Raw genomic sequence first — 14,210 nt, 5'->3', positions numbered from 1 at the left:
GGGCCCCTGTGCCCCGTGCGCCCCTGCCGCCCCCCACGCCCCTGCAGCCGTTCACGCTGCTCTCCCCTCTGTTTTGGAATGGACAGGGCATGGCGTGCGTGGGCCGCACCAAGGAGTGCACCATTGTGCCGTCCAACCACTTTGGCCCCATCCCGGGCATCCCCGTGGGCACCATGTGGAGGTTCAGAGTCCAGGTACCTGCAGACGTCGGGCCCCGGCCTTCCAGGAGCCCCTCCACTGGGGAGGGCTATCCCAAGGGCAGGAGGCTGGGGATTCACGCCAGGTCCTTCCCTGGTGTGGCCAGGACTCGATCTCTCGGGGGCAGAGGTTCTCATAACAGGAGTGATGCTTTCAGTGGAAGAGTCAGGCGCTGGCTCCAAAGGCGGGAGTGAAGAGGGCCGTCGAGCAGCGGCTGGTCCAGGAGGTGCCACTTATTTCTCGGTGGTGTTCACAGGTCAGCGAGTCTGGGGTCCATCGACCTCATGTGGCAGGCATCCACGGCCGGAGCAACGATGGGGCGTACTCCCTGGTCCTGGCTGGAGGGTATGAGGATGACGTGGTGAGTGTGGGAAGCTGGTTTTGTTTTTGTATAATTGTGGCAAATACTCAGTGTAAAACTTAACCATCTTAATCATTTTTAAGAGCACGCTCGGTGGCATTAAGCACACTCACACTGTCATGCAACCATCCCCACCATCCGTCTCCAGAACTTTCTCGTCTTCCCTAACTGAGACTCTGTCCCCAGGAAACGCTGACTCTCCATCCCCTCCCCCAGCCCCTGTCCTTACCATCTACTTCCTGTCTCTGTGGACCTGATTCTCTAGGGACCTCCTGTGAGTGGAATCACAGCATTCATCCTTTCGTGTCTGGATTCTCTCACTGAGCATCATGTCCTCAAGGTCCATCCACACTGTAGCATGTGTCAGAATCTCCTTCCTTTTTTTTTTTTTTTTTTGCGGTACACGGGCCTCTCTCTGTTGTGGCCTCTCCCGTTGTGGAGCACGGGCTCCGGACGCGCAGGCTCAGCGGCCATGGCTCACGGGCCCAGCTGCTCCGCGGCATTTGGGATCTTCCCAGACGGGGGCACGAACCCGCGTCCCCTGCATCGGCAGGCGGACTCTCAACCACTGCGCCACCAGGGAAGCCCAGAGTCTCCTTCCTTTTTAAGGCTTAACAAGATTCCAGTGTGTGGATGGACCACATTTTTGTTTATCCAGTCATGCATCAGTGGATGCCTGGGTTGTTTCCACATTTTAGCTACTGTGAGTAATGCTATGAACCTGGATCCGCAAAAATCTCTTCAAGTCCCTGTTTTCAGTTCTTCTGGGTATAAAGAAGTGCGATTGCCGGATCATATGGTGATTGTTTTTAGTTTGTTGAGGAACCTCCATACTGTTTTCCACAGCAGCTGCACCATTTTCCATCCCTACCAGCTGTGCACAGGGTTCCAGTTTCTCCACATTGTCACCGACACTTGTTATTATCTGTTTCTTTGGTAGTTGATCCTGACATCCTGATTCTTTGTTGACATCCTGATGGGTGTGTGTGGGTTTGTTTTGAGTGGGTCTCTCCTCTCCTCTGCGCGGAGGGTTCAGCCTGCCCTCCATGTCTGTTTCAGGACCACGGGAACTCGTTCACGTACACAGGTAGCGGTGGACGAGACCTCTCCGGTAACAAGCGGACTGCAGAGCAGTCTTGTGATCAGAAACTCACCAACACCAACAGGTTTGCAGAATCGAGTGTTCCTGTTTCTTCACCAACACGTGTCTGTCTGCCTTGTCCTCTGGTGGCTTCACAGGGGAGGGGATGGGTCCCGTTTGGGGCTTTCATGTGCAGGAAGTTAGATACCCATTAAGAGTGTGATGGAACGTAGGGACCACGAATGTCCGTCTCTTCCCTACTCTGTCCACCTGTGAGTCAGTCAGATGCACTGAAGCAAACTTTTCCCCCGAAAGGCCAGATAATAAACGTATGTGGCTTTGTGGGCCGCGCGGCCTCTGTGGCAACCACTGAACTCTGCCGTCATAGCACGTGAGCAGCCACAGAGCACATGTAAAAGAGTGTGGACAGCTCTGTTGCAGTAGAACTTTATCTGCAACACCACAAGGTGGGCAGGTGTTTGCTGAGCCTCGATTACAGGATGGGATACAGCATCACAGAGCCCAAAGGAAAAGACAGAGATTGGATGACCTAAGTATTATAAATTACACCAATAAAACCCATAAGGACAATGAAAAGGCAGGTGACTCTTGGGGGAAAAGTCTGCCACAAACATGACACCTGGTGATGGTTATGCCCTTATATGTAAAGAGCTGTGTTGCAAATCAATAAGAAAAACTAACAGAAAAAAGCAAAGGACATGCAAATCATTCTGCCAAGTAACACAGATCTACAGTGGCCATGAAAATTTGTTCACCTTTAGTGATCAAAGAAATAACATATTGAAGTAATGATGAGATACTGTTTATTTACCCTGTAAAGTTGGCCCCAAATTCTCCAGTGTTGAGAAATGCCAAGGCATAGACTAGCATTCCACTGTTGGTAGAAATACAAATTGGTATTTCTTTCCAGAAAGCTCTTTGCCTAAATATCTTTCTTTAAAAAAGAGGGAAGGGTTCATTTTCGTGCATGTATTAGTCTAGTAGAATATTTAAATTTCACTAGCCATTTAAAAAATCTCATTTTGGGGACTTCTCTGGGGGTCCAGCGGTTAAGACTCCGTGCTTCCACTGCAGGGGACGCGGGTTCGATCCCTGGTTGGGGAACTAAGATCCCGCATGCCACATGGTGCAGCCAACAAAAAAATAAATCTCATTGTCGGAGGAGATTAGACAGTGTGAGAAACTGCTCGTGAGCAGTGATAAAAGTCTGGACTTAAAACTCTAAGAAATCCGTTCTTTACCAACTGCCATCTGCACGGGAGAACAGCTGTGCGGTGGCAGCTCTCTTTCTTGCTCACCTGAGGAAGGTGGCGGCGTTGCATCAGATGCCGAGCTGACCTCCGGTCCACCGACCCCAGGCCGCTGTGCCCCTTGTCGGGACAGGCCTGCCGGCCCAGGCCGCGTTTGTGTGCCACCTGCTTTCTCCTGGGTGACGTCTTCCCCCACATCGTGTTAGTGTCCTGTGGCTCTGGTACCAAAACACCGCACACTGGGTGGTTTAGAACAACAGGAATTTATTCTTGCCTAATTCTGGAGGCCCAGAGTCCAAAGTCAAGGTGTCTCGGGGCCGTCCTCCATCTGGAACCTCCAGGGGAGTGTCCTTCCTTGGTGTCCCTTGGCTGGTAGATGTGACACTCCAACCCCTGCCTCAGTCTTCATGGGGCTCTGTCCCCTAGTGTGTCTGTTTTCTTTTTTTATTTAGTTTTAATTTTTATTTATTTATTATTTTTTAAAAAATTGTTTGTTTATTTTTGGCTGTGTTGGGTCTTCGTTGCTGCGCGCGGGCTTTCTCTAGTTGCGGCGAGCGGGGGCTGCTCTTCGTTGTGTGAGGGCTTCTCATTGCGGTGGCTTCCCTTGTTGCGGAGCACGGGCTCTAGGTGCGCGGGCTTCAGTAGTTGTGGCACGCAGGCTTCAGTAGTTGTGGCTTGCAGGCTCTAGAGCGCAGGCTCAGTAGTTGTGGCACATGGGCTTAGTTACTCTGCAGCACGTGGGATCTTCCCAGACCAGGGCTCGAACCCGTGTTCCCTGAATTGGCAGGCAGATCCTTAACCACTGCGCCACCAGGGAAGTCCTAATTTTTAATTATTTATTTAAAAATTTTTTCTTCTTTTTTTTGGGGCCATGTCTCGGTGTGGCTTGTGGGATGTGGGATCTTAGTTCCCCGACGTGGAATTGAACCCCGGCCCTCGACAGTGAGAGTGCTGAGTTCCCACCGGGGAACTCCCTCAGTTTCCCTTTCCTTATAAGGACACCGGTCACTGGGTTTAGGGCCCACCCTAATCCATTCTGACCGCCTCCGAACTTGACTTCATCTGCAAGCACTGACTTTCCAAAGGTCACATGTTCACGGGGCCGGGGGCTTGGGACGCCGCGACCCCCTCTCTCCGGGGGATGCAGTCCAGCGTGTGGGCCCGGCTCTCCCCGCAGGGCGCTGGCTCTGAACTGCTTTGCCCCCATCAACGACCTCAAAGGAGCCGAGGCCAAGGACTGGCGGTCCGGGAAGCCGGTCCGGGTGGTGCGGAACGTCAAGGGCCGCAAGCACAGCAAGTACGCCCCCATCGAGGGCAACCGGTATGACGGCATCTACAAGGTGAGTGGGGGCCCCTGTGCCTGCCCCCCGCCCCTGGCCCCCAGGTCACTGACCCCGCGCTTCTTCCCACAGGTCGTGAGGTACTGGCCCGAGAAGGGCAAGTCCGGCTTCCTGGTGTGGCGCTTCCTCCTGCGCAGGGATGACGTCGAGCCGGGGCCCTGGACCAAGGAGGGGAAGGACCGGATCAAGAAGCTGGGGCTGACCATGCAGGTGCGTCCAGGCCTGTGCTCACAGCTGGAGCTCGTGCCCGGGGCCTGGGCCGGGAGCGTCTGAGCGGGGAGCCATGCTCTCTGGGGTTTTTCTCATCCCAGACGATTTCCAGGCTGTGAGCTGGTGACTGTACCATCCCTGTCCTTCAGCCAGTGGATATAGGGGAGGGGTGGCTCAGGCAGGTTTGCGTCTTTGCTTTGTGATGTTAGAGCTGAGAGCTGGCCTTCCTTATCTGAGCTGTGTTTGAAGAGCTTATCTGAAATCAATCTGGAGTCCTGTCTCCTCTCTCTTGGCCAGTCCCCTCCCGTCCCCTCTTCTCCTCCCCCTCTTCCCTGTCTCCTTGATTTTTTGTTTCTTTTTGACCGCACCTTGCAGCATGCAGGATCTCTCTGACCAGGGATTGAACCTGTGCCCCCTTCATTGAAAGGCGAGTCTTAACCACTGGACCTCCAGGGAAGTCCCCCATCTCTCTTTCTCCTGTCTGTCCATCACCTCTCCCTACCCCCAAAGCAGACAAACCAATAAAATTGGTCTAAATATAGAATAGAGCAAGGTCTAAATGTAAAGATAGGGTGGACTGATTCCCTGGAGCAATCACTCACCTCTTTATAGCAGCAGAATCCTCCATCTTCAAGAGTTCACCCAGTGCGTGCAGAGTACGGCTTTTTTGCACTATAATTATGGTGTTTTCTGTTCCTCCTGGTGATCCGATTTCCAGCTGATAAGTCGTGGTGGACTATTTAAGGAATCTTAATTGCTGTTGAGAGTCTGATAGCACCTACCCCGCCCCGCCCCCTGCCCCCCACCGGGAGGCCACAAAGAGTTGCCTTTTTTTTTTTTTTTTTTTTGCCGTACGCGGGCCTCTTTTTTTTGAGGTACGCGGGCCTCTCACTGCTGTGGCCTCTCCCGTTGCGGAGCACAGGCTCTGGACACGCAGGCTCAGCGGCCATGGCTCACAGGCCTAGCCGCTCCGCGGCATGTGGGATCCTCCCGGACCGGGGCACGAACCCGTGCCCCCTGCATCGGCAGGCGGACTCCCAACCACTGCGCCACCAGGGAAGCCCAAGAGTTGCCTTTTGAACACACTGGTTGTTCCACAGGGAATTGTATTTTATTTATTTATTTATTTATTTATTATTATTATTTTTTAACATCTTTATTGGAGTATAACTGCTTTACAATGGTGTGTTAGTTTCTGCCTTATAACAAAGTGAATCAGCTATACATACACATATGTCCCCATATCTCCTCCCTCTTGCGTCTCCCTCCCACCCTCCCTGCCCCACCCCTCTAGGTGGTCACAAACACAGGGACTTTTAGAGGCGGAGGAACTGGGGAGAGACAGCCATGGGTCAGGCATGTCACTGTTTGGTGAGAGGAGGATGTTTTATTTAGAACTTAGGCCTTCGTTGCAAGTTTGTGTTGCTAGAAAAGCTTGAGGGTTTCTTGATGAAACACTGGAGAATCGGATGTGGTTGTAGGTGCCTTAGAACCCCATTTCTAATTAGATAATGCCTGATGGGGCTCAGAGGAGTCCAAGACCCATCAGAATCGGGTTGTGGAGCTAAGGCCCTGGGCCAGTGGTGAGTAAACGAAATCTTCCTGGGGCCCAGCCATGCCCATTCAGTCCCACAGGGGCTGGGCCGGCTTTTGTCCCCACAGAGCCCGAAACTTTTACTGCCTGGCCCCTGGCTGGAAAAGTTTGCCTACTTCTCATCGAAATGGAAAGATACCAAGACTGTCTTGGGAGTTCCCTGGCCGTCCAGTGGTTAGGACTCGACGCTTTCACTGCTGAGGCCGAGGGTTCAATCCCTGGTCAGGGAACCAAGATCCTATCCTACAAGCCGCGGGGCACGGCCAAAAAAACGCAAAAAATAAAACAAAAGGAAAAAGACTGTCTTCTTTGCTTGACCTGGTGGTGGGCCTCTACCGTGCGTTATCTCGCTCATTGCCGCTGTGCCATTAACGTTCGTTCCTGTGAGTTTCTGTGCTTAGTTACTGCTCCAGAGTTAAGTTGGTGCAGGCCTCTGAGCTGAGGCCAAGGGAGCACAGAGTCCGTCTCTGGGGCCCGGCTGGGGACCGGGTAGGGGTGACCGTCCTGTCTTCTCCTCCTCGCAGTACCCGGAAGGCTACCTGGAGGCCCTGGCCAGGAGGGAGAAGGAGAAGGAAAACAGCAAGAGGGAAGCCCTGGAGAAGGAGGACGACGGGGAGGAGGACTTCGCGTCCCCCAGGAAGGGCAAGCGGAAAAGCAAGTCGGCTGGTGGGTGTCTCAGCGGCCGTCCTCGTACTCGGGACCCCATCCTCGTGCTCGGGGGGCGGGGTGGGGGGGCCTCCACCCTCACCCGCCCTGCTCTGTCCCAGGGGGCGATGGGTCCTCGCGAGGGACACCCAAGAAGACCAAGGTGGAGCCGTACAGCCTCACCACCCAGCAGAGCAGCCTCATCAAGGAGGACAAGAGCAACACAAAGCTGTGGACGGAGATCCTGAAGTCACTCAAGGATGGGCCGGTGCGTCCCCCTACCCTCGCCCAGGCCTGGCGGGGGCCTCTTTCTTTCCATTGTGATGAAATAGAGAAAACATGAAACTGACCATCTGAACCATTTAAAGTGCACAGCTCAGTGGCATTAAGCCTGTCGTGCAGCCATCCCCACCATTGTCTCCAGAACTTTCTCATCTTCCCAAACTGAAACTCTGTCCCCATGAAACGCTGACTCCCCAGCCCCTCCCCCAGCCCCTGGCCCCCACCATCTACTTTCTGTCTCAGTGGATCCGACTCCTCTAGCGACCTCACATGGGTGGAATCAGACAGTGTGTGTCCTTCTGTGTCTGGTTTCTCTCACTGAGCATCCTGTCCTCAGGGTCCATCCGTGTTGTGGCAGGTGTCAGACTCCTTCCTTTTTAAGGCTGCGTAATATTCCACTGTACGGATGGAATTTGTATATCCACCATCTCTCAGTGGACACTTGGGTTACTTCCAGCTTTTGGCTACTGTGAACAGCGCTGCTGTGAACACAGGTGGGCAAGTCTCTGCGGCCCTGTCTTCAATTCTCTGGGGCATAAACGCAAAAGTGGGATTGCCGGATCGTAAAGTCATTCTGTGTTCAAATTTCTGAGGAACCGCCAAACCGGCACTGTCTTTGTTTTGATCCTCCTGCCTTAGTGGGGTGAGTGACATTGATGGGTCACTGGAAGTGAGTGGCTCAGCGTCCTCTGGCTGCCCCTGCCTGGTGGGGATTGGCTCTCCATGGCTCACGGTCAGGGTCCAACCCAGCTCCTCTGAGCCCTGGGCGAGCGGCCCGTTAATACTAATGTCCTCTCCTTCTGGACTCTTCCTCCTGGTCATGCCATTGCATGGCCTCTGCCCTCGTGGGTTTCTCTTTGAGGAAGTACCCTCCACCCCAACCCTCCCGGCTCAGTCTCCCTCCGGCATGAAATCACTGTGGCTGCCCTAATAAGTGAGCCTTTAGGGGTAAAATCCAAGTGTAGGCAGGGCTGGTCCTTCCGGAGGCTCCAGGGGAGCATCGGTTCCCGCCTTTTCCAGCTTCTGGAGGCAACTCATCCCTGGCTTGCGGCCCCGTCCTCTATCCTCTTATCTCTATCGTATCCAGCAGTGCAGCATCTCCCGTCTCTCTCTGCCTCTGACCCTCCCACCTCCCTCTTATAAGGACCCTGTGATGACGTTGGGCTCCCCGGGGAATCCAGGGTCATCCCTGTCTCAAGGGCCTTAACCTCACCTGCGAAGTCCCCTCTGCCCCATGAGGTGACACGTCCACAGGTCCCGGGATTCAAACGTGGACATCTTAGGAGGCTGTGATTCAGCCGCCCCACGTCCTTCGGGTCTCTCTGCTGACAGGTCACCTTCTCCACAGGGGGACTCTGACCGCCCTCCTTCTGGGGCTCCCTGCTGTCCTTTCCCCAGCACTGGTGTGACCTTTCTGTCTTTCACCTGCTTAATCTCTGGTCTTCCCCACTGGGCCCCAGGCTCCAAGAAGGCAGGCGTTTCTCGGTCTCATCCGCTGCTGGAGCCCGGGGTCTGAGCAGTGGGCGGCAGGCAGGCGGTGCTGTGTGTCTCAGGGCTGGGCTCTGTGCCGAGAGAAGTGCTGATGGAGTGCGGTCTTGATCTCCAGCCTGCGTGTGCCCCGGTGCCAGAGGATGAGATGCGGGCCGGGGCGAGGGCTAAGCAGGGAGTCTGGGGACCCGTCGTGCTCGTTCACTCTGGGGAACTGAGCCTTTGCCGGGCTCATGCACCCTCTCCTCTGCTTCCAGAAATTCCTGAGCAAAGTGGAGGAGGCGTTCCAGTGTATTTGTTGCCAGGAGTTGGTGTACCGCCCGATCACGACCGTGTGCCAGCACACCGTGTGCAAGGTGAGTGGGCACTGAGGGCCCTGGACGGGAGGTCCTGGAGGGGTGATCGGACCCACGCTGCCAACCTGGGCTTGCCGGTTTTGCTTCTGCACCTCCCGCCCCCGGCCCTTCGAGGGGATTGAGGGTCTCTTTTCCAGGTGACCTGGGTTACAGTAGCACCCCAGCCTTAATCACAGGCACCCATCACTCGCTCCCTGCTCCCCACCCTCCTGGTGCCCCGGAATCCAACGCAAACTCCTCGCCCAGCCAATGCCCACCCTGCCATCGTCCCGAACCTCCAGCCACACCGGCCCTCTGCTGTGCCTTCAACAGGTCGGCGCCTCCTTTCCTTAGGGGCCACGCACTGGTCCTCTCCAGCCTCTTAGATGCCTGGAGGTCCAGTGTGGGAGAGGTTGGGCTATTGTCCTGGCCTGGGATCTGGTCATACTAAATGACTAAGTGGGCTGGGCTGGAGATGCATGCGGCGCTTATCCCCTAGAGGAGCAGGGAGGAAGGCTTCCTGGAGGAGGTGGCATTAACCTGCCGCCTGAGGCGGTCCTTGGGGCAGCATCCCAGGTAGGCAGAGTGACCTGTGTAGAAGCTTAGACCCACAGGCCTGTTGGAGTAGCCAGGGCCTCTTGGGGACTAGGGCAGGGGAGGGGGGCCGGGTGGCGGGGCTGGAGGGTTCCGGCCAGTGGTCAGTCTTAGGAGGGAAACAGTACCCGATCTGATGCTTTTGAAAGAAGAGATTGGGAGGGGCTGAGATTGGGCCAGACCAGGGTCTCTCCCCAAGCAGTGCTGATGTTTGGGGCCGGATTGTTCTCTGTCGTGGGGTGAACGACACCAGAGTGAACACACCATGGGGTGTCCTGGGTGCTGGGGGGCTGAGGCCCCACCCACTCGGTTCCAGGGGTCCCCAAACTTGGGAAGCGCTGGTCTGCGTGTATGGTGTCTTTGCAGTGCCTTCTGGCCAGAGTCGGTCAGTAGGAACTCATGGGCAGTGTAGGCATGTAATTTAGAAGGGACTGTCCCTGCCTCCTGGTCACCCTGGGTCTCTAAGCTGCTCTCTCGCCTCGGGGCCGTCTTGGTCCAGGGCATCGGGCCACTTATCAGACCAGGGGATGGACTCTGAGAACATGGACACTTGGGCAGCAGTCGTGCCATGTGGCCTGACCGAGGCCCTTCAGCTGTGTGGCCGGGAGAGATGCCCCTGGGTGTCTGAGGCCGTGTGGAGCCCGAGGGGGCTCAGAGTCTTGGCGGGGCGGGGTGAGAATACATCGTCGGGGTCGGCAGTGTGGCTTTGACCCCCGGCTTTGCCCTTTCTGGCCGTGTGACCTTGGAAAGCCTGTAACCGTGCTGAGCCCCTTTGCCCCGTGGAAAGGGGCATCGCAGCACCCTTCTGGCTTTGAGGTGTACCCGGCCAGCGCGCAGTTGGACACTGAGACGCGGGGCGCGTGCGAGGTCAGGCCGAGCGGCTCAGGGAGTCACCACACCTGCGGCCGCTGTGCCGCCAGTGTGAAGGAGGTGGCCCTGGTGAGTGCATGTCTGTCCTGGGCATCCTCACGACTGTCGTTCGTCTCCAGTGAGCTCAGCGTCTGAGGGGCTGTGGGGAAATGGCTTTGACCCTCCACCCTGATGTCCCAGCATTTGATTTTGTTTTTACTCTATTAAAATATTTTTACTGTGGTAATATACAGATAACACAACCTTCACCGTTTTAACTATTTTTTAGGTGCACAGCTCAGTGGCATTAAGTACATTCACATTGTCGTGCAACCATCCCCTCCGTCATCTCCAGAACTTTCTCATCCTCCCAAACTGAAACGCTGTCCCCGTGAAACACTGACTCCCCAGCCCCTCCCGCAGCCCCCGGCCCCCACCATCTACTTCCTGTCTCTGTGGATCTCACTCTCTAGGGACCTCGCATGAGTGGAATCAGTGTCTGTCCTTCTGTGTCTGGCTTCTCTCACTGAGCATCGTGTTCAGCCTCATCCACGTTGTCACGTGTGTCAGAACCTCTTTCCTTTTGAAGGCTGAGTCACATGGCAGCGCGTGGATGGACCACATTGTGTTTAGCCATCATCTGTGGACGGACTCTTGGTGTTTCCACCTTTTGGCCATTGTGAATCGTGCAGCGATCCAGAACCTGATTTTGAACCCAAGTCTTAGTGTGTTGAGCACTACCTCTTGTGCCTGGGATTAGGCTATAGACCTTATATTGGACAAGAACACAGGAGTTTATTTTTTTTTGTCTTCGTTGTATTTTTTTGACTGTGCTGGGTCTTCATTGCTGTGCTTGCACTTTCTCTAGCTGTGGCGAGCGGGGGCTACTCTTTGTTGTGGTGCACAGGCTTCTCATTGCGGTGGCTTCTTTTGTTTCAGAGCACGGGCTCTAGGAGGGCGGGCTCAGTAGTTGTGGCACACGGGCTTCAGTAGTTGTGGCCCGTGGGCTCCATAGTTGTGGCACGCGGGCTCTAGAGCACAGGTTCAGTAGTTGTGGCGCACTGGCTTAGTTGCTCCGCGGCATGTGGGATCTTCCCGGACCAGGACTCGAACCCGTGTCCCCTGCATCGACAGGTGGATTTTTAACCACTGGAGCACCAGGGAAGTCCAGGACTTTTTAAAAATAGGGATCAAAAGCGGCCGTCTGCGTCCAGCGGTAGCGTGACGTGGCAGCAGCAGGTTTTCACCAGCTTGGTGTTGCCCCTCACCCAGCTGCCTGGCGCCATCCTTCAGGTGTGTGTGCCTGTGCAGGTGCCCGCTCCCCGTGGCGTCTTCGGCCTGTTGCTCCGACGGGGAGGTAGGGCCTGTCAGCCTCACAGCTCGGGCTTCACCTGGCTCTTCCCCTGGCGTCGCTGGGTTGACAAGTGGGTTCAAACCCAGAAGTCTGGCTCAGCCTCCAGACCCCCTCCTTCCTCCCTCTTCTCCCGTCTTCTCACCGACACATGTTCCTTGAGCATCTGCTCTGGGTTGGGTCCTGTGCTTGGTGCCGGGAGATTCAGGGAGACACAGCCCCCATCCTGGGGAGTGTCTGGTGTGTTACACGCCAGCAGGTTAGTCGACAAGATGATTCCAGAAGGCCGAAGGTGCTGTTTTGAAAGCAGACAGGGTGAGGTGAGGCGGGGATGTTCCAGGGGCTTCGAGGAGGGGTCCTCTGAGGAGGGGACTTGGGCCGAGGCACGGTGACAAGAGAGCCAGGGCATGGACCTGTCAGGTGGTGTGACCTGCAGGTACACGGGCCTGGTGGCCGGGATGACCTTGGAGTCTTTTTTTTTTTTTGCCACACCGCTCGGCTTGTGGGATCTTAGTTCCCTGACCAAGGATTGAACCCGCTCCCATAGCAGTGAAAGTGCGGAGTCCTAACCACTGGACCGCCAGGGAATTCCCGACCTTGGAGTCTTTGAGCCTGGGGCAGCCGGGCTGGTGATGGGCAGCCAGCAGTGGCAAGTGAGACTGAGGGTCAGGAGGGGCCTCTGGGCTGCCGACACCGCCCCGGGGGGACAGTGGGTGGCCAGGAGCACCTCTCACCACCCGCTCTCCCGCAGGATTGCCTGGACAGGTCCTTCCGGGCCCAGGTGTTCAGCTGCCCGGCCTGCCGCTATGACCTGGGCCGGAGCTACACCATGCACGTGAACCAGCCACTGCAGGCCGTCCTCAACCAGCTCTTCCCTGGCTACGGGAGCGGACGGTGATCCTCAAGCACTTCTCGCCGTGTGTTTTTTTTAAAAAAAACGTTATCGGGGGGTCTGTGGCCCCCATTTTGTTTTTAGTGAGCTTAACTTAAACATGTAGTTTTTCCTCCACTCCCTAAAAAAAAAAAAAAAAGCCTCGTCTTCCCGGTTTGGTTTTTTTTTTTTTTTTAATCTATAAAATTTTCAGGAATTTGTATTATGGCTCAAAGGAAGGAAGAAAGTCGGACTTCTCCATGTTTTTATTTTGGTTTTAAAAATAAATAAATAAATAAATAAAAAGCCTGCAATTTATCAGCAGAAAAAAAAAACCAAAAACCAAAAAAAAAAAAAAAAAATTGTTTTTCTTCTGAGGATGGAATTAGAAACAACTTGGCGTGAAGGCCACTGAAATTCCCAGCATCAGGTTCTCAGCTGTTCTGGCCGCTGACTCGCAAGACGGCGCCGGGCTGCCTAGAACAATCTTTTCAAGGTTGGTGGGTCAGGCCCCCAGAGGTGAAATCCCGCCTGGCGGTAGCCCTGGGTGTGGTGTTGGCCCTGCATTGCCGGCAGGAAAGTGTTCAAAGGAAAAGCGAAGAAGTCCCGTTGGGCCCGGTTGAACCCCCCCCCCCCCGCCCACCTCCAAGCCATCCCCCACTGGGCTGCTTCTGCGTCCCTACCGGCCACCCGAGCAGAGAGCTGGGGCCACACCGAAGCTACCTCCGCTGGACTCTTCCCCTCCATGGGGGCCGATGGGCGGCCCAGCGACGTCCCCTCTGGACGCCACGGAATCAAACACCTGGGGCCACGTTCAAGTGCCTTTGGTCCCTCCTTCCTTCTTCAACACGGGGCTCTTTCTCAGCACTGAATTGTTGACAGTACCAACCAGAATCTCAGACTGTGGTCCTCCAGCGCCTCCCTGGAGACCCCGGGTGAGCGAGTGGGGACGATGGGACTTTTGTCGATCCTCGAAGTTGAATCTTCAACTCGCCAATTGGGAATTACAAGAGGGAAACTTTAAAAAAAAAAAAAAAAACCTTTCTAAATGAAATTTTTTTTGTAGTTACTGTATATGTACCGAGAAAGCTAATAACTTAGGGTTTGGTTGTGTTTTTTTTGGGGGGGGGGGAGTTTTGTGTTGTTTGGAATGATTTGTTAATGTTTCTAACTTGACCAAAGTTTGCAGCTTATACCTCAACAGAACAGGGATATTTTAAATCACATAACTGCAGACAGACTGGAGCGATATTGTTTTAAAAGTTTTTCTTTTTTTCCTTATTATTAGGTGGTTAATGTATTAGGAATAAACGACGAAATCCTGTGTAGGCTTTTTCTATGAAGTTCAATATTCTCTGTCCAGGTTTTAGATTCTCAGAATAAATGCCTTTTACAGATGAATTTGGTTGTGTCTTCTATTTGCAAAGTGCTTTGGAGCCCACCAGGCACTTCTATAGCTAGTAACACATTTTCTCCTTACAAAAACCCTGGGAGTCAGACTAGGCAGGTGGCATCGTTCCCACTTTGCAGATGAGAAAACTGAGACCCACAAGGTCCAAGTGACGTGCAGCGGTCCATAGGGGCCAAACCAGGCCTTGTAGCTTGGAGCCAGACGTCACTTAGTGTCACCAAGGTGGGTGGCACTGTCCCCATTTACATTAGAAGAAACGGAGGCTGTTGTGGTCCCCCACTAGGAGACTGGCTCTGCCTTGAGTGGGTGTCAGCAGCCTGAGTCATCAA

At 54.6% G+C, this 14,210-nt stretch overlaps 1 protein-coding gene across 1 annotated transcript in view; it reads left to right on the top strand.

Annotated features, from left to right (window-relative positions):
• Window positions 1–13,869, top strand: part of UHRF1 (ubiquitin like with PHD and ring finger domains 1) — a 32,635-nt gene extending 18,766 nt beyond the window's left edge. The window contains exons 9-17 of the mRNA XM_065874055.1: window positions 87–194; window positions 455–559; window positions 1,619–1,725; window positions 4,089–4,251; window positions 4,324–4,461; window positions 6,580–6,721; window positions 6,823–6,968; window positions 8,728–8,826; window positions 12,351–13,869. Of these exons, the coding sequence (XP_065730127.1) occupies window positions 87–194; window positions 455–559; window positions 1,619–1,725; window positions 4,089–4,251; window positions 4,324–4,461; window positions 6,580–6,721; window positions 6,823–6,968; window positions 8,728–8,826; window positions 12,351–12,497 (1,155 nt within the window). The 3' untranslated portion in view covers window positions 12,498–13,869. The remainder of the gene's footprint in view (window positions 1–86; window positions 195–454; window positions 560–1,618; window positions 1,726–4,088; window positions 4,252–4,323; window positions 4,462–6,579; window positions 6,722–6,822; window positions 6,969–8,727; window positions 8,827–12,350) is intronic.
• Window positions 13,870–14,210: the final 341 nt, after the last annotated feature.

The sequence above is a fragment of the Phocoena phocoena genome, chromosome 3 (genome assembly GCF_963924675.1).
Source record: "Phocoena phocoena chromosome 3, mPhoPho1.1, whole genome shotgun sequence".
In the NCBI taxonomy this organism is placed as follows: domain Eukaryota; kingdom Metazoa; phylum Chordata; class Mammalia; order Artiodactyla; family Phocoenidae; genus Phocoena; species Phocoena phocoena.
Note: the sequence above shows the minus strand (reverse complement) of the source record. Positions and strands in the feature narration are given on the sequence as shown.